The 25,951-nt window shown below is 41.9% G+C and overlaps 1 protein-coding gene across 2 annotated transcripts; it reads right to left on the bottom strand.

Annotated features, from left to right (window-relative positions):
- Window positions 1–334: 334 nt before the first annotated feature.
- On the bottom strand, window positions 335–14,076 carry LOC105271180 (uncharacterized). Of its 2 annotated transcripts, none has more exons than XM_011312557.1 (4): window positions 13,999–14,076; window positions 2,902–3,188; window positions 2,120–2,380; window positions 335–1,612 (listed from the first exon to the last, which is right to left on the bottom strand). In XM_011312557.1, the coding sequence occupies exons 1-4, from the start codon at window positions 14,006–14,008 to the stop codon at window positions 1,169–1,171; spliced, it is 1,002 nt and encodes a 333-aa protein (XP_011310859.1). In that variant the 5' UTR covers window positions 14,009–14,076; the 3' UTR covers window positions 335–1,168. The 2 variants fall into 2 exon arrangements, with proteins under 2 accessions (XP_011310859.1, XP_011310860.1); XM_011312558.1 differs by lacking the exon at window positions 13,999–14,076 and adding an exon at window positions 10,941–11,741.
- Between the last annotated feature and the right edge of the window lie 11,875 nt (window positions 14,077–25,951).

Genomic DNA, 25,951 nt, shown 5'->3' with positions numbered 1-25,951 from the left:
TGAAACCTGAACTTTTAACAATTTTTTTTACTCTTGTGATGGAAATTCCAATAAATAATAGCAGGTTAATAATTTCGATGTGCCGTGTGATGTATCGCGCAAGTCCTCGCACATGCACGTGGATAATAAAATTCGCCCAACGAATCCCTCATGGGCGCCTGATATGTACAATTAAATAACGAGATTCTGTCCATTTAGATGAATTTAACAATAAAAAAAAATGTGAGTTATAAAAAATGGGATGGAACGGGTAAATAAAAGAGACAGTCATTTACGAAATGGTAACGTGGTATAATAAATAGTTTATCATAATACAAATAAGTATATGTATGCCCAATAAATACACTATCCGTAAAAAAAACATTACAATAAATTGAAAAATTATTCTATTTTCATTCGCGAGTAGAAAATGGAAATATTAATGATAGAATTTTATCCGGACGTTAAAATAGTCGCGGATAATCGATAGCGTTTCGTCAACGGAATGTCTTATCAGTCGATGAATACGCAAATATTTCTGACTCGATGAAATTTCAATGAAAAATATTAGCGAGACCCGCCGAGATTCCACAAAAATCAATAAATCAATAACGATAAATTGGAAAAATTCATTGACTCTCGAATAAATTCAAGATCATATAAACATTCATCCAAAATCTTACGTTGACAATATCACAGCTAATAACTTTAAGCTCGTCTGTATCGCGCGTTAAAGCTAGAACAAATAAATAATTTTCCTATTTCATCCGAGCAGTTGTTTATGGAACGTGGAATTACCCGCAAAGTCACACGAGAGTTAAACACTCACTGCGTTAAGTATTTTACAATGAAATAATTGTCCGAATATTTATTCACTGAATGCATCATCTCCCCTGTAATACTGCTTATTAAATCTTAAATAGCATTTTTATAATACTGGTTTCAAGTCCATGGATAGTGTGGATACCCTGGTTATTAAGTTCTTTGAAAATTCAGGATTAGATCGACGTGTCCTGTAATAACTGACATCTTAAAAAAAATCAAATCGTCAAATACATTTTGAGCATCGAAACTCCTCAAGATGAACATGAAAAATGGAATAAATAACTGATGATTTTCCCCCGCGAGTCGTCAAAAGGTCGTCTTAATAAAAATAAAGATCGGCCGATGAATTCCGTCGGAATAATATTCACTGGCCGATTTTCCGTCGCCGATTTCTCATGAGCCGTCGCCGCATGCCACGTCGTCGGGCCTGAATTAGTTCACCATTGGGCCCGACGCTGTTCTCCTTTCTGAATTGACCATTGGGATTTTTCTTTCTCTCGTGATTCGGCCTCTTTTTCATTCGCATTATTTTCTTGGGGTTTTTGGGCTTCGGCCGGTAAGCGGACAGTGGCTTAACAGTGTTTGGATCGCATGTACCCGGTCCGGTGGCTGTTGCATTGCGGAATGCACGGGTCCAGTCGTTTAAGAAAGCTTGATAAAGTCGAAGGACACCCCAGTCCTGAATAAGCATGAGTGTAAGATCGCCCTCGGTCGCCCAATCCGGACTTTCCGTGACAATCTTCGATTTGTGAACCACAGGTAGCTGAAGACCGAGATTTAGTATAGCCGTTTCAACTTCGCAGAGCATCTGGAAAGGACCATAAATTAATTAAACACCAGAACAACAGAAATGCTATTAAACACCCGGGTAAAAAAAAAATGTAATGGGAATATTTTCTCCAAATTAAAAAAAAATAAAAAAAGACAATATTGGGAAATAAAACAATTTTATTTCTGCGAAATGTTTTGAAAATTTTTTTAATCATTTTCTAGAAATTTTTACGAATATACATTTTTTTTTAAATTATACTGTTGTTTTCATACTTTTTGATTTTTTAATATTCTCAAAAAATACGCCATCTAAATGATAAAAAAAATATTCCTACTCAAATTTTTGAAAAACTTTTCAAAACCTTTCCGAGAAACAAAATGTTTTGTTTTCCGATTTTTTTTTTTCATAAAAAAAAAATTCTGAAAAGTTTCCCCGAAATTATTTGAAAATTTGGAAAAAATATTCCGATTTCATTTTTTTTTATCCAAATTCCATCTGAATTCTCATTTTTCTCTTCGCAATATCTCCGAAAGAGTAACCCACCCGCAACACTTCGTTCTGCATTCCCACGATAATATCATTCCGCCTATTGATCGTTCGGTCCACATCGATATTAGACTTCAATTGAAATTCCCTGAGTGAATGAAACGTAATAGCGAATCTCTGAAGTGCATCATGAAGTCTGGGCAGTGCATGCTCTGCCTTTTTGCTCTTCTCCTTGCACCACAATTCACTGTGGTACCACTCCAGCTGATTTTTCGGTAGCCATGTCATGTGGTACTGACCCTTGAGTACTTTATAAACCTGCGAAGTCAATTTGACGCTGATAAATCCTGCAATTATTACCATTTTTCGGGGGGATTGTCATTTTTCTGCTGTCGCTCTTTATTATTATTTCAGTGGCTGAACATTCGATGGGATAACCCACTGTCAACAATTCCGAACAATGAGAGGAATTCCGAGGGACAATGCTTGTTTAATAAGTCATCAGGTGGAGTGTTGAATCATGGGGTAATGGAGAAGCTTTTGTAATAGATACGCGTGGAAATGCGCAGCATGCGGCGCAACTGCTTGACTTGCATGGTATATAGACTAAACAATATCTCAGTTGACATTTTTTTTCAGGCGCCATAAGGTGCCGAGAGACTGGCCAATTGTTTTCAAAATAATAGGATTTTATCCGACCGCTCAACTCCACGATTTAATTATCTTATATAAAAAAAAATGATGGGTTCGTATCGTGGAAGTATTTTGTGATGAATCCTCGGGCCCCGATTTGGGGCCTAAAATTGTTTTAAATTTTTCATACAGAGGTATCGGTTTACCTTGGAATAAATATCATGAACGTCTTTAAGATCTTTTCTGAAATGATTCTGAGCTACTCGAAGTTGCGTTCGCACTCGTTTGAGGGCGCGATGAACGCTGTGCCTTTGAGGTGACCTTTTTAGGGCTGCCCCTAGAGGAGTTCCGCAGGGTTGCTCCCAAGGTTCCATCGGATTTGTCTGAATATCGGCAAAATTCAAGCCGTATTGGGGAACAGTTGTGACACCACTCAATCCAGAGCTCAGGAATAATGCCAGGCTCGTCAGGGTAGCCGTTTGTGCTACCGGATCTGCAACACACAGAGACAACAATTAATTATCATTGGTATTTCTGATTTTACTGAAGATAGAAATTGCGTTTATGTCCGTGAAATGGGGCGTAACGTTATTTTCTTATGAATAATTATCATTTTGCGGTACCGAAATTACGGTACTCTGTACCCCGATTTCGCAAGCATGGGGGTGTGCGTGCGCATAAATTAGGGCCTTACTCGCGATATTTCTGTATCTTTATGTCATCACAACACGGTTTTATAAATTCCCCTGATGCTGATAGGGTTGTACCTGTGGGCAAGTCGTTCACAAGTTCTCCGGCACTTCAAGGGAGATAAAAAAATATTTGTGAAGATCGATGTAATCCGCATGAATCGAGATATGGCGGCTGTAATCTCGTTACTCACGGCTCATAAGACATAATTACAAAGAGTCAATCTTTCAATCTCTCTTGGGTCTATTCAATAAATTCTCGCTTAAAAAATCGGAGGAATGAAAAAAATCGAGGTTATAATCACTTCAGTACACCGACGCCATCACCAGGTGGTGCACTAGTCAATGGTAATTGAAAGAGCTAGAAGAAATCGAATGCATTATTTGGATGGGAAATAGCGGATCGTTTAATAACGGAATAAATTTCCCAATTTTTTTATTGAAAATGAAGCAAGAGGCGGCGCCACGCACGGCAAAGGGAATAACACCGGTGCTTCTTCCGACTTTCACACCCGGCAGAATTTCATTCACGTGTGGGTATTGGCTGCATGTATAAACTAAAATCCTCCGAGCATAACCCACGCTTATCCGCGATGAAACCGCCCCCGCAGTAGGAAATAGGTTGCAAATCGGAGAATCACGATTTATTGTGCAATTAAATGCCCCGGCGGGCAACTTCCTCCAATGGTCAACCACTTCCTCGGTAAAATTCGTTCGCCCGGATTGACTCCAATTTTTTCCCCCAATCCGATCCATTAAATTATTATCCACGGAAGTCGTTAATCCTCTGATTGGATATAATTTATGAAAATATCGCATGTTAATTGGTACCACCAATAAAAACCTACGCAGTTGAAATCAAGTGCTCAAAATGACTCATCAGTGCGTGTGACACGTCTTAAAAGTGTCCTAAAATCGTAATCCCAGTGGTGAATCGTGAGTTAAGACGCGTTTTACGCCAGCCGATTGTTCACAAGATAGATCGGTGTGGGCAGGAGGTGTTATACATCGGGCAAAACACGGTGAAACAACTATAGCGCCCCGGTGTACGGGTGAGCGAATATCGTATCCCTATCCCTCGTACAACCCGCGTCTCCGTTAATTCACAGAGGCAGCGGTTTTGCAGGTATATGAAGGGTTCCAACATCAACATCCCTCCACCTCCAGTTGGCGTCGCCGCAGTTTATAGGTGGGTTCTCCTGTATTCGATTTTCGGATACCCGCAGACGCAAAATGCAAATGTTCTGCGCGCGTCTACTAATCTGTCTGGAACATCCGCCGGCGACTTTAACGACCGACTAGGACATATCGATTTTATTTATTTTTTCCTCTCCATATTTTCGGTGGTTTATTTTTTGTTGGAGTTTTTTTTTTTATTTTCTCTCCTCGATTTTGGGTTTTTGGAGTGAGGAGGGAACGAGAAGAGACAGATCTTCCGCGTGGTCGAAGCCAGTGGAGAAAGCACTGACGCCCCTACCTCAGCATTCACTCAATTATTCAAGTTTACATTAACATTTTCATGCGCCAGTAACTAATGCCAGCGTCCTACGGACACCGTTGTAATTTGCCTCATGCATTGGCTTTGAAAGAATGCAGAGTTGGAGTGGGTAATGCACCGTGTGGATGTGCACTCGTGTCGCGCGTATTCTTCGATGATAAAGAGGTGAATGGAGAATTGTTCGGTGAGATATTGCATTGGAGGAGGATTCAGCACGCGTCCCACTGATTTGTGGGCAAAACAGGACATAAGTTTATTGAGCAAGTGGTGGAATTAAACGAGGGAGAGATTTAAGACATCGATTCTGCCATAAACTCACCTCCGACATCAAAAAATATATCAAACCAACACATGCGAATAAAAATATCGAGGTATTACGTATTATCGAGCAATTTGGGACACTCCAGGGATCTTTATCTCTGAAGGAATTAATTATTTTATTATAAATTATTATCATTCGTTTTGAAATTCAAGAGAATTTATTGAAGAATGAAGGAGTTGTAAAATGGCCCAGAGACTAGACAGCCACAAACATATGTTTGAATGAAACGATGTTCTTGTAGATAAGTATATTCGTCTTAAAGTGTCCTCGATGGTAGAGAGCACGGTTGTTTCTCGGTTGTTTGTACAGCGGGTTTTTGTGCTTTCCCCGGCGACAATGCTGCAATATTTACTGAAAAATGACCCTCGAGGACATCGCGCGTTGTCTCTGTAATGCAGGATTAAATCGAAGTATTTGAAATAATTTAGAAGTCACGATATTTAAGCCATTTAAGACGTTGGGACAATATGGGACATTCGAGAGATGCGGGATATCGAGAATGTAATTAATATTTGGAATTGATCATGAGGTTAATGAGAATTGATTGAGGTCTTAATTAAGACGACTTTGGGACATGATTTTTTTTCCACTGAAAACGATCGTTTATGCTGTTGGGCCCTTTTCCCTCTGGAGAGCAATGGCTCGACTGACGAAACGAAGGAAGCGAAGGTGGAGGTCTAATCACCACGCAATCACCGCTCCCGGTGAGGCCCGACCCCGGACCCGTTCCCAGAATAATGCGCTCCCGCTCTGGGCCCTCGGGGCCCCTATTCCACAGCGCAAACGCAAAACCAACAATCTTCGTCCTTCCCCACGCAGAAAAAGTACAAAAATTGAAAATAAGGGAACAAAAATGATGAAACATTCGATGGACACGCTCTCTGCAGCCTAAGCCCCTCGTGAGGTTAACGTCTTAAATTAAGCCACGCTGAGTCTCAAGGCTTAAGACACTTGGAATCGAATGAGCCTTCAACAGAGTGGATTGAAATCATAGACAATCATATTGACGATACGGAATAAGACTTGACACTGGCCCGTCTTAAATTAAGCCACCTACAACCCACCAGCTGTCCCCCCAGCTGTCGAGGTATTATTACGTGTTCAATCTTGTACACGATGTACCATGTAATTTACTGTTGTAAGTCACTGACGATATGGATCAACTGATGTCATTTATACCAGTCTTTTGCGCCTGATGTCATACAGCGTTTATATCGAGAGGTGACAATTCAAGAATTATAATAACGGAGTTGCAACCTATCGAAGCTATTAACCACTCTTTAATACCTCGTGAAAACCACTCGTACACTGGGCATAATTTAATCACCATCGATGATTTATTTGACAGCTGATAAATTTCACGCAAATTGTTTTACGCGGCTCTTATTGACAGGGAATTGTAAAGATCAGGGGGTCAGGCCTTGAATGTGGTAATTCAAAACACAAGCAACTGGTGGCTGTCGCGCGCGCACCGCCACCGATCATTGAACTTGACTTGCGCTCGTGTACACAAACCGAACAATCGCAGTGAATCAAAGTTGTCGGTGGTCAGGCACAATTCCGTGAAACTACTCCACCCACGATTGAATAGCCAATGGGTAATAATCGGTATTGATTCAAGGTGATTTTTACCTGGCAATATTTATCGTCTCCCATTTCATTCCACCGATTTATCCATTAAATCTAACTCTCCAAAAATATCGTGCATTATTATTACGTACTCGTTTTAATTTCTATGTGAAAACATTTATTTTCAATATTTTTTTCAGCGGCGGATTATTCGACAAAGAGATCGAGGACAGCAAACAAAACCCGTGTGGACATGACGTGAGACTTATCGAGAGGAAGAGAAGTCAATAAAAAAAAAGCGACGGTGGAATTTTTGCCCTCACAATTGAATGTCTCGGAGATAATCGGTTGTTTGTCCACCCTCGCACTAAAGATTTTGCCGATCACAGTGATCGATATATGTGCGTTTCGATCGTGGGTTCAATTGCTGGTTATTTATCCCCCGGGTTTTATAGGATAATAGCACCTGGCGTGGACACGCGTCGGTGGGGCATTATCGATTGCTGTTTATCACCGAGGGTGTATCATGTATGAGAATGGATAACAACAAATATATCGAGGCATGAATGAACGCCTGTAGCTCTGGGAGTTCCGACGGTCAAATTGATCATCAGGATTAGGATTAAACCTTGTCAATTGCTGATTTTAATTAAGACTATTTTAATCCGCCATTTCAATTTCTGTTGAAAGGATTTACCCACGGCGCCATCGGACGGCACCTCTGATTTGGGAGAAATTCATGGCTAATAGTCGTAAGGAAAAAAAAGGAGATGTGTAATAAAATAAAAGTGTGCACAACGGATATTTTATTTTAATTTTTCAAATGATAGAACTCGACACTGGTAAAATCCATAAAAAAAAGAGGGATGGCATTGCGGGCGGTTTCAACACAATCTCATGCTCTCGTGTGCGTACAGAAAGTGAGGCAATGTTTAAATTACACGGCCGGCTTTACGATGCCCTCGGCTCTGTCCTCCCTTCCTCCACTCAAAAATCCCTGTCCTACAACCGCCTACCGTAGCAATTACAGTGCCTTGTGGCTACGCGTCGCGTACGCACAGGATTTTTTACAATACATTACACATTTCCGTAACGCCTTCGTGAAACGTCGGCACCTATTGCCGACGTTTCAACTTCGACCGCAGACACTCGGTAATTACGAAAAAGGAAAAAAAAAAATGTGTAATAATAAAAATTACATTTTTCGTTGGAAATTGTCAATTGTGCGGAGTTGATTCATGAATACGGATATGGGATTGTGTGGGGCATGAATGGAGACACTTATGATTGGATGCGCACCGGTGAAACAATGGGCCTCAGAGAGGAGACTTATTTTTTTTTTTTCAAGTGACTTTATGCTATCTCCATTCATCCGTCGCCAAGTGTTTTATAATAAACAATTTTCGATAATTGAAGGAAAAAGTTGAACGGAGCGAAACCGGAATTTCTCCTCCGGGATAAATCCCGCAAATCATCAATTCACTTTAACGATCTCCGTGAAACGTTGGTAATTGATATTAATTATTGAATAAAAATAATCAGGATGACACACGACAAATCGAAGTAATCAGTATCCTCAACCCCCACGTGCCCACACAAATCGTCCTTCATTGCAAGAAGGCGTAACCCACATACTCTGCCATCGCTGTTGGGTTCACCATTAAACCGATTAACGTATCTCAAATGTGTCGAGTGACTGATTGTCCACTGAGTGAAAATCATAAACGACTTGTTCCATAACGTAATCCAAACCCCGCGCCACTGCCGATTCGATGATATAAAGACCCGTTGGTGCATGAAAAATTTCAATCGCTGATACGTCCAATGACCAATCGAGTGGCATTACTTTGTTATCTGTCGTGGGATAATTTTTTTCTCACTGCCATAACGACTTAAAAACGGTATGCAGTGTTTTTGTTGCTGGAAGTAATTTAATGACAGGCTCAGTGCCAGGTGTTTACGACTTTTTTTTTTCACACCCTTCGACAATTAAAGATCATTTCCAAGGTCTTCCGCGGTGAATACAATTATTTCACAATGGGAAAAGAGAAATTTCTCGGTATTATTCAGTTTAGTATCAGTTCGCTCTGTTTCATTCAGGGTGAAACTACAATTCCGGTTATGAAATCAAGTGATTGGTGTCACAAATTGGAACAATTAAGACTGAAATAAAAATACTAGATAAAAGCGTAGAAATACTCAACTATATTTTGCACGGCGTGAAACTTCATACCGGTAATAAAATCGTCAGATTTGAGATCGACTCTCCATTATTCATGAGAATATTTTTATTTCACGGTAGAGTGGGGCCCAGTGACCCCGAGTAAATAGTTAACAATTCTCTGGTCTCAATCAGAGATCTCGCCTATTTGTTGGGATCCATTGGTTTTCCGACGGACGCGTCGGAATATATCACAGGACCGTGGCTTAAAGAGGGTTCACCATAGAGCTGTCTTTTAAATAAAAAAAAAATAAAAAAAACCATAGAGCCCCTCTGTTTCCTATGCCACTGCCCCACCCCCACCACCCGCTGCGTAGATCCCTCGATCTCTCCTTTTTTTTCCAACTTTTATTCTTTCTCTATATTTTTTTTTTCTCTTCCTCTCCCGAGGAACGAGTGAAAATCATGCACATACGTCATGCGACTGGTGTATTAGTGAACAACTCGCACGCACGTCTCAGACCTCGTTTAGTCCGTTTTTTTAACCCCTAATTTTTATCCTCTCAAATTTCACCTCAAAATGATGCATAATTTCTTGGTTTATTTGGAGAGTATAATCCAAAATATTAACATTCCCTTGAGAATTAATCCGTTGGCACTTCATCGATTTGTGTGATGAGAGTAATTAATTGGACATACAATAGATAGATCGCGATCGGTTTGATAATCGGCAATTGGTGACTCATGAATTGATACATCGGTGGATTTTTTTACTGATAAGGACGGGAGGCGTGTCAGACGGATATTTTGGAATATGACAGACAAGATGTCGAATGCAGTAGATCAAAGAGATTTATGAAAATATTTTAATTTAAATCCCCGCGATCGTGTCATATCGTTATCTGGAGATTTGAGAGAAGTCATTGAGGGACTCGCTCATTCGTATTTGATAAATAAAACTGGTCGGTCTTTGAAATGTGTTTACCCACGCTTTTGTAAATGTGATGTTGTGACGCGCCGCGGCGACGGCCCTCCTGAGAGAGTCAGGACACTAGGGCCCTTGATCCCTCCCAATGTGTTCATTTCGTATCCTCCAGGGTATCCTCACTCCAACCGTTGTTTCGTGCAAACAATCGTGTGTGTCCCGTGACAACAGTGACAGCCATACCCTATCTATATAGCACCTTCTCAAATTCGGAGATAACAGGTGGTTTGGAAATGTCAAGTATGTAAATAACCATTTTTTTTTTTTATTTTTTAGACCGTTCAAATTGGGAGGATTAAATTTCATGGATGATCCATCTATTTCATGTCGTCGAAACATTCCCGAGAAGCCAAATAAACACAGATCGCGGTGGTCTAGGCGTTGGGGAGATACGGCTTTGATGACGGATTCGGTTATCGCTTAGTCATAAAATGGTCCTACTTTTTTTTTATTGATTCGCTGGTGATTGACGTTTGAGATATAAAATGGGATTATCCAGCGATTTTTCTATTGAGTTTTGGGGGACTTTTTTATTTTAGTTGGGTCATTTTTTAATGGAGAGCAACGAGGGGACAATGGGCGGGCCGAAATTGTTTACGACTTTTGGCCGTTTTTAGGACCCGTAATTAAGACGGAGATTTTGGAATGTGAGGAGTTCATTTTGCCTGATGAAGTTTGAGATAAATCACTGCAAAAACTGATGTCTTGAGGTTAAGTGAAATTAAAGAGATTCTAGGTCAATTTTAAGACATTTAGGACGTGAGAATTAATAAATTGGAGACAATCTCAGAATATTTATAGGACAATTTTCAATTCAATTTGTAGTTTAAATTTTGAGCAACATGGCAATTTGTAGGCACTTGATGCATGCTATTGATCGGGTCGAAATACTGTCTCAAATTAAGGCCCTTAAGCCGCGGTGAATTGATACGGCTTAATTTGAGAATGAAATTGAGACGTGAATTTTTGCAGTGACAGAGTAACTATAATCGAAGTATAAAATTCAGCAATGTACACACACCGCCTTATTGTGGCGAGGGCGATAACACCGGCCACCAGCAGACCGTAGATCATCTCTTCCTCTTTTTCCAGTGTCTGGAGTGTCGCCGTCTTCTCCGAATGACACCACCACGTTCTAGCATCCACTCGCGCACTTGATTTACCCCGAGACGTCGACGATCAATCAAAATTCAGGGTCTAATCACCGAATTCTCAGGATTTACCGATTCTTCACCAACAGATATGGTAACGCATCAATGATCAATATCTAATCGCGTGGGGCTCGGCAAATCGCCGTCGGCATGACGTATCAAACGCTTAGCTCCCATTATCAATTATTTTCACCGAAAAATCTTACGCCAATATTTTTTGTCGATATCAACCGATTTTTAATCACCGAACGATCGTTTGCGATTTAAAAAATGTTCCAAATTCAACGAATAATGTTCACCTGTCGAATTATTACCGATCTCGAGGGAATTTCAAGCACTAGGAGCATCTACTGACACCGGTTGGATGTCCTATTCAATCAATCGAATACCCGTCAATTTTCACCGGCCGATTTATTACCGATCTCGATCGATTTTCTGCACAAAGTTATTGACTGAAATCACACGAATGTCTCGTCCATTTATTTCGTATTTGGAAGATCGTCACTCGCCGATTTTCACCGATCTCAACCGATTTTCATACACAAAATGATGGATAAAGATTGGGGAAATATATATTCTATTGGAGATTGATAAAAAAACGGCTATTTGTACATTGACACGATACGACACGTCTGACCATTCGGTTTGCCGATCTCGTGGTGACTGAGAGGGTCCCGTGGCGACTCCCAGTTACTCACTTGTGCGGACCTCACTACTCACTCACCGCCTCGGTTCCACCTCCTTCCTCTCCCTTCTTTCCGCACTCTCCGGGGCTCCTCCAGCCACCTTTTTTTTTCCCCCTACCCGTTTTGTCGACTCGAAGGCAACCGGGGCACCTCTTGCAGGTCTCTCTCAGCCTCGATGCCACCCTCACCGCGCGCGCGCTCGATATCGCGCTTGTGTGGGGATTTGCGAGAGTCAGGGGAGAAGTGTCCGACCCCCCGAGGAGGGGGGAACAAGCGAATTTCATTACACGTGTCATTAAACGCGAACAACGACATCTCATACTTGTTTTCATCTATCATTCAACTGAGCGACTTTAATCCACTTTTTGAGACGTCCCAAAATTTAAGGCCCTTGAGACATTTTTGAGGTACTTCAATCCACTATTGAGACGCCTCAATATTAAGACATTGCTTTAGAACGTTAATACCGATTTGTGTCGTAACGGTTCGACGTCTTACATCTCTAGAGGTCTTTGTTATTCCCTCGTTGCTACAGACGTCGATGATAATCAGGTGAATTAAAAAAAAAGACATAACTCGAGTAATTGTCGAGGTGTATTTGCTAGTGCTCCTGTCATTTCACATACCAGGCATACCCATGACTATTGCAATCGGTGTCAGTAATTCAACTTAACAATTTTTCACGGTGCTACGTGATGTTGCTTATGTACAATGTTTAAGTTGTACTCAAGGCAATGGTTCGTTACACGGCGTATCTCGTGTATATTCCACGGATTCGAAAACATTATACTTAAGGCTCCTAATGACCCCTCAATCAGGCCAGTATTTTACAACCATTGGTGCACCACGGAATGATTCAAATATTGCGGGATAAGATTTTCTCACTAATTCTGAAAATGTATTAAATTGATACGCCTTTACGACAAGTCTCTATGCAAGTGCCTCGTCAAATTACTCGTTAAACATTTATTTGGGACAGTTTTATTTAAGTTTGAAGTGAGATATTTACGATCGTAAATTGGGACGGTTTTGGGACCCGAAGAAAAACTACGTCGACACTATAGTTCCTCGAATGAAGGTTACAGTATATTAGTAATTGTCATAACAATCACAAAAACGTCACAGATAAGACCGATGACGCGGTGTAAATGTAGCACGATAAGAACCAGATTTTTAGGTGACTTTAAATGGTTCGGACGATCCTCTCCCGCCATCCAGACATTCAATTTAATGACGCGTGCGAAAGCCACTTAACCCCACGTCGTTCTCGACGTATGCATTCCCTCCCAAAGGATCGAACCACCTCACCAATTACCGTGTCACGGCGTTAATTAACTATCCATCTCTTGCGGGTGTGTACTCCGTATTTCAATTTTTACTCTCCTCGGCATTTGTATTCGTCTTATGTACACCGAAATCCTCAAGGTGCAGTAATTTTATGAGTCACTGGCATCGATCGCACCGACACCCATTTATTTTCTGTGAAATTCGCCGGTTCGTCTAGGGCAAGTGCCCGCGATACCCAATCATTAAAAAAACATTTTGTGATAATGGGTACATTATCGTTAGTCATCGGTTTTCCGAGGGATTTCCCAGTGCTTCACCGCGCAAGACCTTTATGTAATGCACCGGAAGAATTTTTATCGGTTGAACAATAACAACAGGAAGATCGAGAGATTTGGATCGGTTGAGGAAAATATGAGAGATTTCATTCACGCCTCGGTGGATTTAATCCTCAAAATAATTTACTCAAAACTTGAAACTATGGTTGTGATAAAATATCGTGATAAAATTTTCCGATCGGGGAAATATTTTTTCTCCGTATCTCAAACCTGATCGGTTAGTCAACATCAGGTGAATTTTACTTTTCACTTCTATTTTCGGTGGATCAACAAATTACCGGTACATCATGTTTTATTTATCGCAATCAAGTGCCACATGATTCATACAGATAACGATTTTCTCGGTAAACACTGCGAATCACACGGAGTCACTGACAGCGCAACTCCACAAATCATCGAATTCATAACAAAACTCACTGACATAACATCCAAATATCGGCACACTATCTCGAGCTGACAAAGTGTCATTTAATCAGTAGCGCAAATCCGTTGAGGTGTAGATCATCAGGTGGTATACCGATAAAACGAGTTGTCAACGCCCAAAAAAAAATCGATGACACCGCATTAACGATCATTATCATTTCGATACCTCAAATTGTTTATATTTTTTAAAAACTCACCTGTTCGCATTCTCTGGTGGTCCTCCGATCGCTTGGGGGTTATTCTCCGAATGGTCAGGGGGTGAATGAATATCGGTAATCGGGTCAGTCGGTGGCGCACGCGAGGGAATAAACTCGCGGAGACCAACTCACTCGGGTATTAATGAATGACTAGACTATGAGTGGAACTATGAATGAACTCCGCATGGGTAGTTGTACCCGTGTAACTGTGCAACGTGTGGGCGTCTGGGCACGACAGCCAATCGCACAGTCTCGCAGGTCTATCCAGAGTTGAAATTATTATTGCACTGGTTTATTCAGTTTATTTGGTCTATCCGTTTAGTGGTGTCATCGCCGGTGACAAATCGATAAAAAATTATCTCAACGGGTTATTAATTGTTTCGTTTATATAGCCGTCAGCTGTGATCGCGCCACCAACCGGTGGCGTCCCTGCACTCGGTGCATCATAACCTATTTTAATTCATATCAGATAAATGTGAATGATTATCTGTTGATTGTTGGATATTGATGGATATATTTCCGAGGATGTCATTCGGGGAATGGTGACGTCATTTCACGAAATTCGCGAGTGAGAGAGATCGATAATCGCAGGCGATGAGCTGGCCCTTGGCGCCGGCAGGCCTACAACTACTCGTCGATTAGATTTTATCGGAGGTACATTCCGATTGCATGACTTTGTCAATTATACTTGAGCTGTTCTATTATTCGCGCCTGTATATGGTGACAATTTCTATTTTATTTATCTACCGGAATTTAATTTCATTTTCGACGCTTTTTACTGGAAAAAAAAAGGAAAAATTTTTGCAAAAGACACGGCATTTTCACGTCGTCCTAAATTTTGCGATGGGAATGGGATTAATTAAATTAATTTATTAATTATTTTTGGGGTGGGATATTTTTGTATGGGAGAATTTTCTAGTGTCTCGCGAAATTCATGTCCTATTTTTTGGAGTAATTAGCGCTTTGTGACAATTTTGTACCGGAGAAAAAATTTGTATTAGAATAAATTTAACTTGAAAAAATTTTTATTTAGCCCCTGGCCCCAAAGATTAGTGGAATCGCTGAAGAACTGGTTCTCCCCACCAAAAAAATTATGAATATCATACAAATCCGGTCGCGCTGTAATCTCAATTAATTAATTCAAAGTTGTCCCACCGCCCCCCAGTCCCCCTCGAGGTTTTTCATTTCAGAATAATCATTCACGTGACACTTGGCACCTCGGATTACCGCCATAACCGTCAGAGATCGTCCAAATATTGGGACTACCTCCGAGTCTAAAATTTCTGACGTGCGACTAGTCCCAAAAAATCCTATAAATCCCCCTCTCCATTTCGTCCCCTATTTTTTCGTCTGAAAAATAAAAAGGGAAAAAAATAATGAATGTGTCGCAGAGGGAAGTGAATTTTTCTCTTTGTATTTTATTTATTCTCCTCTCCCTTTTTTTTTTTGGATACAAACGACTTTGGAATACAGTGGATGCGTGCGAATTCGCTCGCCGTCAGGGGGCGTCGGTTTCTCAAACGGTGTGTACCACCATCCCCATCCCCATCCCCATCCCCGTTGGTTTATCTGATGGCGGTGGCAGCGAAAAGTTCTCTCGGGGTTTGTGTGTGCGTCGGCGCAATCGCGCTGTCAAACTCTATCCCGGAGCAAATCTCTTCGGATTCCTGGGGGCGTCCCGCGGCGCCGAGACCCCCGTGCCATTGTTGCATTTGGGGATCTCAGTCGTCATTTTTTCCTTTTTTTTTTCCCACAAAACTATCGACCCGCTATAACTTATTATTGCCCAAAGCAAAAATTTAAAAAATTAAAAAAATTAATCTACTCATTGAACAGCATAATTCACTTCCCGCGAATAATTAGATTAATTAATTAATACACCCACAGCTCCTGTCCTGTCGTAATTATTTATATTTATTGGATTATGTCCTGTAAATTCCCAATTGAGACATCAGTTTTAACTAGCTGATGTCAAAGGAGACTATCGAGTGAAAGAATTCCGAAGAAAAACATCCGGTCGCCAGTAAAATTTATTGGAAAAGGTGAGTGAGACCTCACCGGACCTAAATTTTCCTCTAACGAGCTGTTGCATTGAATGGACAAATGCATTCTTTTACCCATCTCGTGAGAGAGAGAAAAAAAAATAGTGAACCCCGGCGACACTCAAATAAATACATCTTTTCCTCGGTGAGAAGAATAGATCCTTTCTCCGCGGGCCTCTTTCGGATCGGCCACAGGATCGGGTCGTCCTTTGTTACAGAGGGCACAACCACTTCAGGGTCAACTCCACGTGTTCCCACGGGATATACCGCGGAAATGAAGACGACCTTCGAGACCAACTCCACGGATAGCAGTCGCGCCCATCTGCGTCTCAAAATAATTTCGAAGAAATTGACACATCCGATTTTTCCACCGATTTATTTCATATTTATCAACAATTTTATCCACTCGATAGAATTATCCACGAAAATTGCTCTCCAAGTGGATGCATGTCCTGGTCGATGGCAATTTTTTTTTTACATCCTTTTTTTTTCTCTCCAAAAGCAAACCAGCAACATAACCTCACGTGCAGTTTTTCGTTTCGCAGAAGGATCGATGGATTTTGCGAAAAATGGAGCGTGATTTGTGCGGACAGGTATAAAATGCGGTGGTCAATGTATAAAACAACACTTGGGCGATGTGTTTACGGGTTAAGATGTCGTGCGTTGATGCCGAGACAGGTTGACAGGGGCTGAACCAATTACGTGAATATTATCTGTCGGACGAGTTGCACTCCCCTGCAATCAAGAGCGTGATTAGTGCGCTCCCGCCGACAGTAACACACGCACCATCACACCGGCTAATTTGTTAACGTTTCGCACGTATAGTACATAAAATTACGTAAGCCAGATAATCACATAAAAATAATAAGCTCAAATTCTTGAATCATTATAATTCCAGCCCTCCTCACCATCATCTCCGGTGAATTTTTATTTTTATTTTCATCCACGATCAATTGATTGATATCGAACAGGTGATGGGTATCGATGACAATTCATCCAGGTGACACCCACCAATTCTCTCATTAAAGAGGACTCGTTGCATCGCGTACGTGGAAATGGATAACTACTTATTGTCACCTCTAACGAGACTGCTGCAAAAACCCAACTATTCGCAGGTGGGAATGCTGGCAGGTTATGAAAGCATCAATTACCTTCCACGTCCAGTTCCCTAATGAGGGGACAGTCGTTGGAGCTCTCTCAATGCAACAAGTCGACGCTCAGATCCCGACGAATCGTTGGAAATTATAATCCAACGGATGCAACAATTTGCGAAATTTTCCTGGACTGAGCATTAATATTCGGGATTAGATCGCATTGCGCCAATCGTAGCTGGACAGTCCGATAATTTTTTGGTCGACTGTCGGATGAGGTTTTTGATTGAAATTTTTTTTCTGCGGTGAGCCCGGGGTTGGATTAATATTAAAAATGAATTGATTGCACAACTGCACGTGTAACGTGACACCAGTGCCTTAGATGGGCTTCGAATGTGTGTATCATGACGTCAGATTGTTTCATTGTTTCAAGTAGCAGGCGTTCGTGGCTGGAAATGGCTGAGGGCAGCCCAAACCCAGACGACGATTCTCGCGGAGGAGTATAGGGTAGGTTGTGGACATGCCAGTGGTCTTGGCTGCGTTGGATGAATTCAGTCTCATATCACCTTGATACGGGAAATTATGTCATCAGGAAGTGGCTTTCTCTTTCAGGAAACAGTGGTTCTGCCGTTCAGATGTGCGCGGGCGGTTGTGACACGTCCAAGGGGGTACATTCTACCTAGATTCACGTATCGCATGTCATATTTATAGGTGTGGATATCGGGGATTGGATGAGGCTCTTTTTGTAATTGATGATTCGTTGGGTTTTGAATTATGAAATACGCGCGGATGAATGGTGAAGGAGTCTCGGGCTCCGGGCCGAGACATCTGAGACACTCGTGACTCACTTGCCACGAACGTTGGAAAAAAAATATATCCAAACGAATTTCAAGATTTTGCTGATCTTGATATGAGAGTTTTCTCGAAAGACTGAGATGATATTTTATTTGGGTACACAGTCATTAGTAATATCGGTAAATTGGATTGTCAATGACTATTTCACTCTCGATTGAAGAAATAAATCATATAAATCAGATAAATCATGTATTGAGTCACCAGAAGCCATAATTTCTACGTGATTCCCATGAAATAGTCCCAACTGACATGATGACTCTCACTCGCATACATTAGCGGTCCGGTAGAGCCACAACACCTATTCGATCGGCTGACATCATCGACGCCGAAAATTCGGGGTCTCCTTTACGGCTCCTTATCTCACTTTTCTATATCTCGTTTGTCGATTATTTAGGCGCATGAACGGTGAGAAAACAGGTGTTCTACCCCAACCGCTGCCTCTCCCACGGGCGAAATATTTGGAATTCGGAATCGATGACTCAAATAATGGGTTCCTTGCACCGATTGTTCGATTTTCTGAGGCCAAGATTTCGGGAATAAATCGAGATTAAATTGGAAGATGCCCATGAGTGGCTACGACGGAAGTTAAATGATGGCCTTCATGTGTTTTATCTAATCCAGAACCGGTCGGCAGGCGCGTAATATTCGAGAGAATGCCCAAAGTGGTTCGGGTGAAGGGGCCGATAATCGTATTGAATTTTTCCGGGGGCTCTGTAATGGTATGTATTAATAATCGAGTGCTCCTTCCACTTTGGATTTGATTGCAGGGCTCTATCAGGTGACATGCACTCGCTGAAAACATAATTTGTCTCACCTGATAGGCGGATACGATTGGCGGAGAATTGGGGTGACGCCTGGCGGTGGCGTCCCTGTACCCGCGTTATCACATCCAATGGCTGACGACGTGAATGCTTTCTCAATAGAAAATTGGAGTCATGTCAATCTCGGATCACCGATTTTTCACATCCACCTTTACCCCAGCCGGTCGACCTCCTTACCATTGCGTTTTTCGCGATTTTCTCACGATGATTATTCCACCGGTTGAAATACATATACCCATACAAAAAGAGGAAATATATGAAAGAAACCGAACGGTGGATCTCAACCGAGAGGTTCGCAATACACTGGAAGAAAGAAGCCCACACGGGAGAGAGACACAGAAATTGTTTTGCCGCTGCCATATAATTTTCGCGGAGGGGCCGCGGCTATCATGTATCATTTGCAGCAAATTATAAATTCATTATTTCACAATTATCATAATGCATTTGCGAAAATGCCGATGACCCGATGCCGCGGGGATCCACCGTTCGATATACCCTGTCCCCCTCCGATATATCTCGAAAAAAAAAATCGACGGAGCCCTGGTGTCCTTCTTGCCATGCACGCATTACATATCCGGTTACCCATGCCGAGCAATGATTATCCGATTTCCCAATGCCCCGGCCAATTCCGTGACAAAGAGTCGTGACAATGAAGGAATCAAGTGAATTCCACCCAACCGATTTTTGACTGAATTTTTTTTTTATCACCCTCGTTAAATTTTAATGGCCTATTTTATCGGCCCTAGTCACACGCGTGGGCTGCCAAGTGGTTTATGATCACGAGTGATGTTTCCAATGCACATTTGCGGATTAACACGTGCGGAATACCGATTTAATCGCATTTTGTTTTGGTGAGACGATGTCCTGGTGGTTCATCGGAGCGGTGAGGCGTCACCCGATGTAAAATGACGTGGTATTTCGTCGCGAATTATGTCAGAAGAGCCGTATTGGCGCTCAGCCATTTATGGCGGTGAGAGAAAAGTGAAAGAGTCAATGGCTTTCGAAGAAAATCTTAAAAGAAGTATTTGGCGTCGGCGTTCCGACGTTTCTATTAAAAATTATTGTTCTGTTGAAGTGTTCAGAGGACATCAGTATGGCGACGCCACCGCGGGGCGGCGCAGCCGGTCATCGCCCTGTGGCGGGAAAAATTTTAAATGGAAACTGTAGGTAATCCTCGCAACATAAGTCGCTGGATAAAAATCTGATGAGAATGACGCCCACGTGCGTCTCCATCTCCTCCCAAACCCTCCGAGCACTATTTCTACAATAGTCTCTGCATCTCTCATTCATCCTGACTCGCATCCCTCCTTATAAAGTCGTCGATAGTTATAATTACATCGTATCGAACCCTCCGGGCGCATCACTGACCCGCGCAATGAATTTCACACATGCGCAGAATAACGACTCGGTGATTTACAGTTGCGACGAACGAATTAAATGCAATTAAGTCGCCGTAAATAACCTTGGCGCATCAGCGCCCCGAGTAAGCATAAATCACGATTGTCCGTCCCTGTTTTACCGGAAAATTGTGGATAAGAGGAAGACCGTGTACCTCTGGATGGAATTCTTATAATTTCAATTGTCTTCCATTGTTAATTGTTGATCGGCCATCACGGGGGATTAGAAATGATTTTTTTTGTTCTCCCATCGGCGAGTCGTTTTATCTCATTTTTCAGTTTCTCTCAATCAAGATGACAGTGTGTATGTCTCTTGTGTAATGCTCGACGGTGTCTTGCGTGCCTCTTGCGAAGGGCGAAAATCATGTAGCCAATTAGCTGCACAACTCCGACCGAGAGAGAATGTGAAACGTAAATGCTCGTTTCGTATTATCGATTGACATTACTGGAGATTGATATTGAGGGAGAAATGAGGTTTATTCGTTTTTAGTTGGAGAATTTTTTTTCCCGCAGCTATGGGTAAATAAAATGAGGGGAAATCGGTAAATTATCGGGATTACACTCGGCGCCGTCTGGCGGTGGCGTCCCTGTACCAAACAGCTCCATGAATTCAGAAAAAAAAATTAAAAAACAAATGTTTTTCGAATGATAAAATTCTTCCTCTTGGGAATTTATTCATGCAATTCATCAATTTGTGCAGCTATGGCCGTAACAGAAAAAAAATTTCATGCAAAGTATCTCTGATGACGCTCATCAGTTGGCACGAGAGACTGATGAAGATAAGGTTAAATTGAAATGTGATGATGAGAATATTGGATATCGATTATCAATTTTTTTCTTCGTGCTTTTGTTGTGAGGGATATTGAGACCGGCCCACGGGCGAAATATCGGCAATTCAGTGGCTCCTTCATTAATTCCGCGATCGGAGGGGATCCCGTGCAAGGTAATGACTGGAGGAATATACCCGGGGGAGGCCGCATACCTCAGGCTAAAATCGTGTCTCACTAGCTGTTTTACTGAGAGCTATTTTATGGAAATCGAATAGATAAATTTTTTTACTTCATCACTAATTGCTATTACTTTCTACGCTGTACCACTCTGTCATTAATTATTTTGTACAACATAATGGACAGGGAATTAATTTCGATTTATTCATCAGTGGATTGACTGAGTGGAGTAAATAAAATCTTAAAATTTCAAATCCAGTAGATAAAACCTCTGGATACAGAAAATAAATGGGTGATAATAATTTACTACTACTTTTTATATAACTGTCATGATACATCCGCTTTACGTTTCCGCGCGTAATTTTTGCGCCATTTTCATGGTAATTTTTGTGAAATTTTTTTCTCCCCGCTGAATCCACTCATCGCAATTTTTCTAATTAGCTTTCACCAGCGTCCATTGGCACGAAACCGAGATTTCTCCCTCCACCGGAGGATTTTATTCTCTCCGAGATTGGTGTCGCCGTGAACAGATGCGGAATGAAGCGAAGAAAATTGCGGAAAATTAAATTTTCAATGGGACAAACACAAGCGAAACAATGAACGTCGAAAAATATTAAGTGAAAACTGCAGAACGGTTTTACAACGGAGAATTTTTATGGGACTGAGAGGAATAAATGGTACATTCAGTGAAATATCTGGGGAACGTTCAATTATTTTTATGAAGTTTGCGAGATATCGGAGTGATAGAATAATCCCCTCGTTAGCGATTTCGGGGCGCATGCCAAGTCCCTCCACGTCTTTGTTCTCATCCCGACGGTTTATTTAAATACGCATTAATATTTAGTACTACGGGCGAGTGTTTAAGTGGGAGTTGCTCTCGCCAACCCGCGAGGCCCTATGTAATTACAGCGGGTAGAGCCCACACTATAAGAACTTAGCGAAAGATCCGACGAATCGAGAGTTGTCGGCACGAAGCTAAACTGAAATATATTCCCCTGACCATCACCCAAAAAATGGGATGATTCCACCATTTATCATACACTGTCAAAAAAATTTGACAGCAAATCTCTAATTAAAAGTGAATTACCAGGAAATATTCACTAATTCTTACCCAATTTTCCTATTTAAGAAAGAGTCACAACAATGAAGTTCGCTCGAGTCGAAATCCTGATCGCTGATTCGCCGATCCCATCGCCATCTGTCTAGGCGGGAAATTCGAATGTGGCGCGCGCACCGCGCAATCACGGTGCGTAATTCAATCGAGATAATTACAGTATTAATCGAATAATTAATTGGGAGTCATTAAGGAAGCCTCTGGCGTCGCAGATGGATCGACCAGAATTTTTATTATAAAAATGAGTGGATAATTCGATTCAGCAGTGAAAGAAACAAGTCCACGTTGACACGTAGCACGAGCGGGGAAAATTTCTTCCGTTGACGGCGGGCAAAAAAAAAAGACTCCACCGGAGCGATTCGTGCAGCCAATAGGCGTTGGTATCCCCCGATGAATTATACGCTGGTGTGCCGTGAGCACTGCTAGCCACACGCACGTGAGTCCATACTTTTTTTCCTCATTTTTCTCTCCCGTCTTTCATCTTTTATTTTAACCATTTTTTTCTCTCTTTTTTTTTTGCGGTCGCGGGGGTTCCAGCTTACCACGCGTTAACTGCACACCGCTCTGGGCGTCCACCGGTAATTCGATATACGTTCCGAATGCAACGAGCTCGCCACGTCGTCCTCAGATTGACGATGTGTCCGGTTTTAGAAAAAAAAAAAAAGAAAATGGTCTCTTTATTTGAATGATTTGATTTTATCCGGGCGTCGTCATGCGCACAACTCCGAAATAATTTTAATCGGACTCATAATATCACCATCGATGACTCTCCCCGATATTTGTCCTGCACTCGTGTTCGTCAATAAACCCGACGGATGTAGATCACTCATTGATTACTGATGACGTCTATTCCCATTCAATTGATAAAAATGTTCGAAAAAAATTGTCCACTTCTACGAATTACGACGCACCCGCTACCTCGTCACGTCGTAAGTCATATCTATTATTTACCTATGTACTTGGGAACTCACGTCACACTTCCGCGGGAGCTTATCCGATCGGTGTTTATCACCGGAAGTGGCGAATCTCTAATACCTCTCGTGTTACAAATCTCAATGGGTGAGCCCATCGGTCGTGTCAATGCTCGATCGAGAAGCTATTGTTTCGTCTCGCAGCAGCTCGAGATTGATAAACGATACTCCGGTGATAAGACGATAATACTGGGGGATCTACTCGCTTTGTTGTGATGGCTCACTTCCAGCACCTTGCGTCGTTTTTCCTCCGGAAAAGGAAGCGATTCAGACACTGCGCAGGTGCTTACGCCAAATTCTGGAGGAGATACGCGAATTTTGTCGGGGTTTAACGCGGAATTGTTTCATTGTTGCGTGAGGATTGCAGAAAAGGGGGTGGAGGTTGTACGAAGGGCATGCGGAGGTCATTCAGGGCCAGAGAAGGGTCAACCAAGGATCTGCAAAGGTCACGACTAGGTCTGGCGCGGGCGTGAGGCCCAACGCGGATGATAATTAGTCATAGGTTCGATCCCCGCATGGAAACAATTTTTTTTTTTTTCAATTATCATTCTCGGGGAATGGGCAGAGGTATCAACAAAGACTCAGGTGCTCATACGATATTTGGAAGCCACAGGATTCGTTTGTACACTGAACTCTCCGTCTGCCCGCCCACACACCCCAGGACGCCTTAAGCCACGGTGACAACAACCTCTCCCCGAGATTATCCACTCCAGCATTTTGTGAAAATAATTCTTTGTCCGGAAAATGATTATTAATTACCCCAATATTTCGAGAGACATTGCACTCTCTGGGCCGAATGATTTAATGGATAATTTTTGTGGAAAAAATAAAAATAAACGAGATGCTGCGGTGGATGCTTTAGCCCACCATGGGTCGGTGGATACGATACACCAGCAACATCACAAATTTACAACAAAGAGCCACTAACTCTTGGTGACCATAAAAATGTCACGTACAACAATGTAAAAAGCCAGCATAACAATAATCCTTACAATATAATCGAGTTTAATTTTATTGACAGTAATTGCTCGAGTGCAAATACAATATATTGCAGTTTTTGTATTTGCACCGGAGATTATTAACCGTCACTGCATGGGTTGTATGCAAAATAACGGGTTGTGACAATTTTTTTTTTTGGGACTCTCAGTCCCTCCGGTGTGAATGCAAAACGAGTGAGTGTCCTCGGGATCGCGGCGTGTGGGAGTTCTACGGTTATTTCGTTGTCTGGGGCTACTCTCCGGAGTCAAGGTGGAGGATCTCCCTCCGGTGGATGTGAGATATAATTTTCCCCAGGAAAATTTTCCTTGTTCTCGAAAATTCAGAGACACTGAACAAATCGCCCGTGAACATAAAGTCCAGGCAATTGTTGCAGTGAAATTGAAAATTCGTCGAAAAAATCAAGGATTTAATGGTCTTGAACTTTTGGATGTCAATAAATTTCTCGTCTCCATATATTTCGAGGAGAACTTTCTCGGTGAATCACAGGGTTCATTAGCCCACGTGTGTGCTTTCACGTTGGGCTGTGGAGAGAGAAATTATTGTCGACAGGGACATCGAGGCGTAATTGAACGGAGGAACGTTGCCTCAAGGACGCCATGAAGATGTCAATCGACGAATGGCAAACTATCGACTCCCACAGTGTGTGGATTGACCCCCCGTTGGAACAGGCTTGAGTCAGTGATCATTAAATCAGCGTTGAGAAATCATCGATAAAGGTTTGATGAGTGGTCTGGGGTTAAGTCATTGTTTTTTATTTTTTTTTTAACCCCTCGGGGCTCAGGTGCAACAATCGCCGATTTTTCGGATCTGCGGACTTGAAAAATCGATCTTAAAAGTCCTTGAATCGAAAATTCAATCAATAGAATAAAACGACTGCGGCGCCCTCTCGGGTAAAAAATTTGCACAGGGGCTCCCCTCACCTCGCATTTTTGATCAATTATTAAAATTAATTATCTGATTGGAATCAGCCGCAGTTGGTTGCATTCTCATCCTGCGGAATGAATAAATTTAATATACCATTTTGGAGACATTTCCATTCCCCTCAGACTGCCAATTTATGGAGTAAAATTTTCCTTGCAATTGCGTAATTTTTTTAAAACCTCGGGGTGTCTTAACGGCTTATTTCCAGACTGAATATGACGATCCGGTTCTTCGGAGCCAAATTAACAATGGGCCATGAGACACGAGGCTTGTCACAACAGCGCACGGTCAATATCCGGGTGAAAGGACTCGTGAACTTAGGGAAGGACTCGATCACGATCTACACCCGCCTTATTCACTCACTCTCAAATAAATTCAATACTTGATGCTTGACATTAAGATGCAAATATTTTCACCGTGAAACCATTCAATCGATTCTCTCGTTTCTCTTTATTCAGTCGAATGATATCTCCCGGGTGAGAGAACAGATCGCTGGTTAGTTGGCCCATATCTCGGTTAATGCGCCCACACTCGTCTTTGCATTGTATCGTCGCCCGTGGAACTCCATTAATGCACCACCAGACCGACGAATAAAAAAAACACCAAGTCCTCCTGCTTGCCGATCACGTCGACACATGTCGATGCAAACACAATTATTCATGGTTAACGCATTATCGTTGTGGAACAACCAGTGACTGAATGAAATTAACAATCTCAAAACTATCCAGTGATACTCTTACCGGTTACAACCGATTTCTCGATATCTCCTCGCCGATTTTGTGAAATCTGAAATAG

The sequence above is a fragment of the Fopius arisanus genome, unplaced genomic scaffold (genome assembly GCF_000806365.1).
Source record: "Fopius arisanus strain USDA-PBARC FA_bdor unplaced genomic scaffold, ASM80636v1 scaffold00104, whole genome shotgun sequence".
In the NCBI taxonomy this organism is placed as follows: domain Eukaryota; kingdom Metazoa; phylum Arthropoda; class Insecta; order Hymenoptera; family Braconidae; genus Fopius; species Fopius arisanus.
Note: the sequence above shows the minus strand (reverse complement) of the source record. Positions and strands in the feature narration are given on the sequence as shown.

Coding starts and splice junctions, on each gene's coding strand:
- LOC105271180 (XM_011312557.1), bottom strand. Junction 2,381..2,901: donor TTCATGATATTTATTCCAAG/GTAAACCGATAC, acceptor TTGACTTCGCAG/GTTTATAAAGTACTCAAGGG. Junction 1,613..2,119: donor TGCAGAACGAAGTGTTGCGG/GTGGGTTACTCT, acceptor GGTCCTTTCCAG/ATGCTCTGCGAAGTTGAAAC.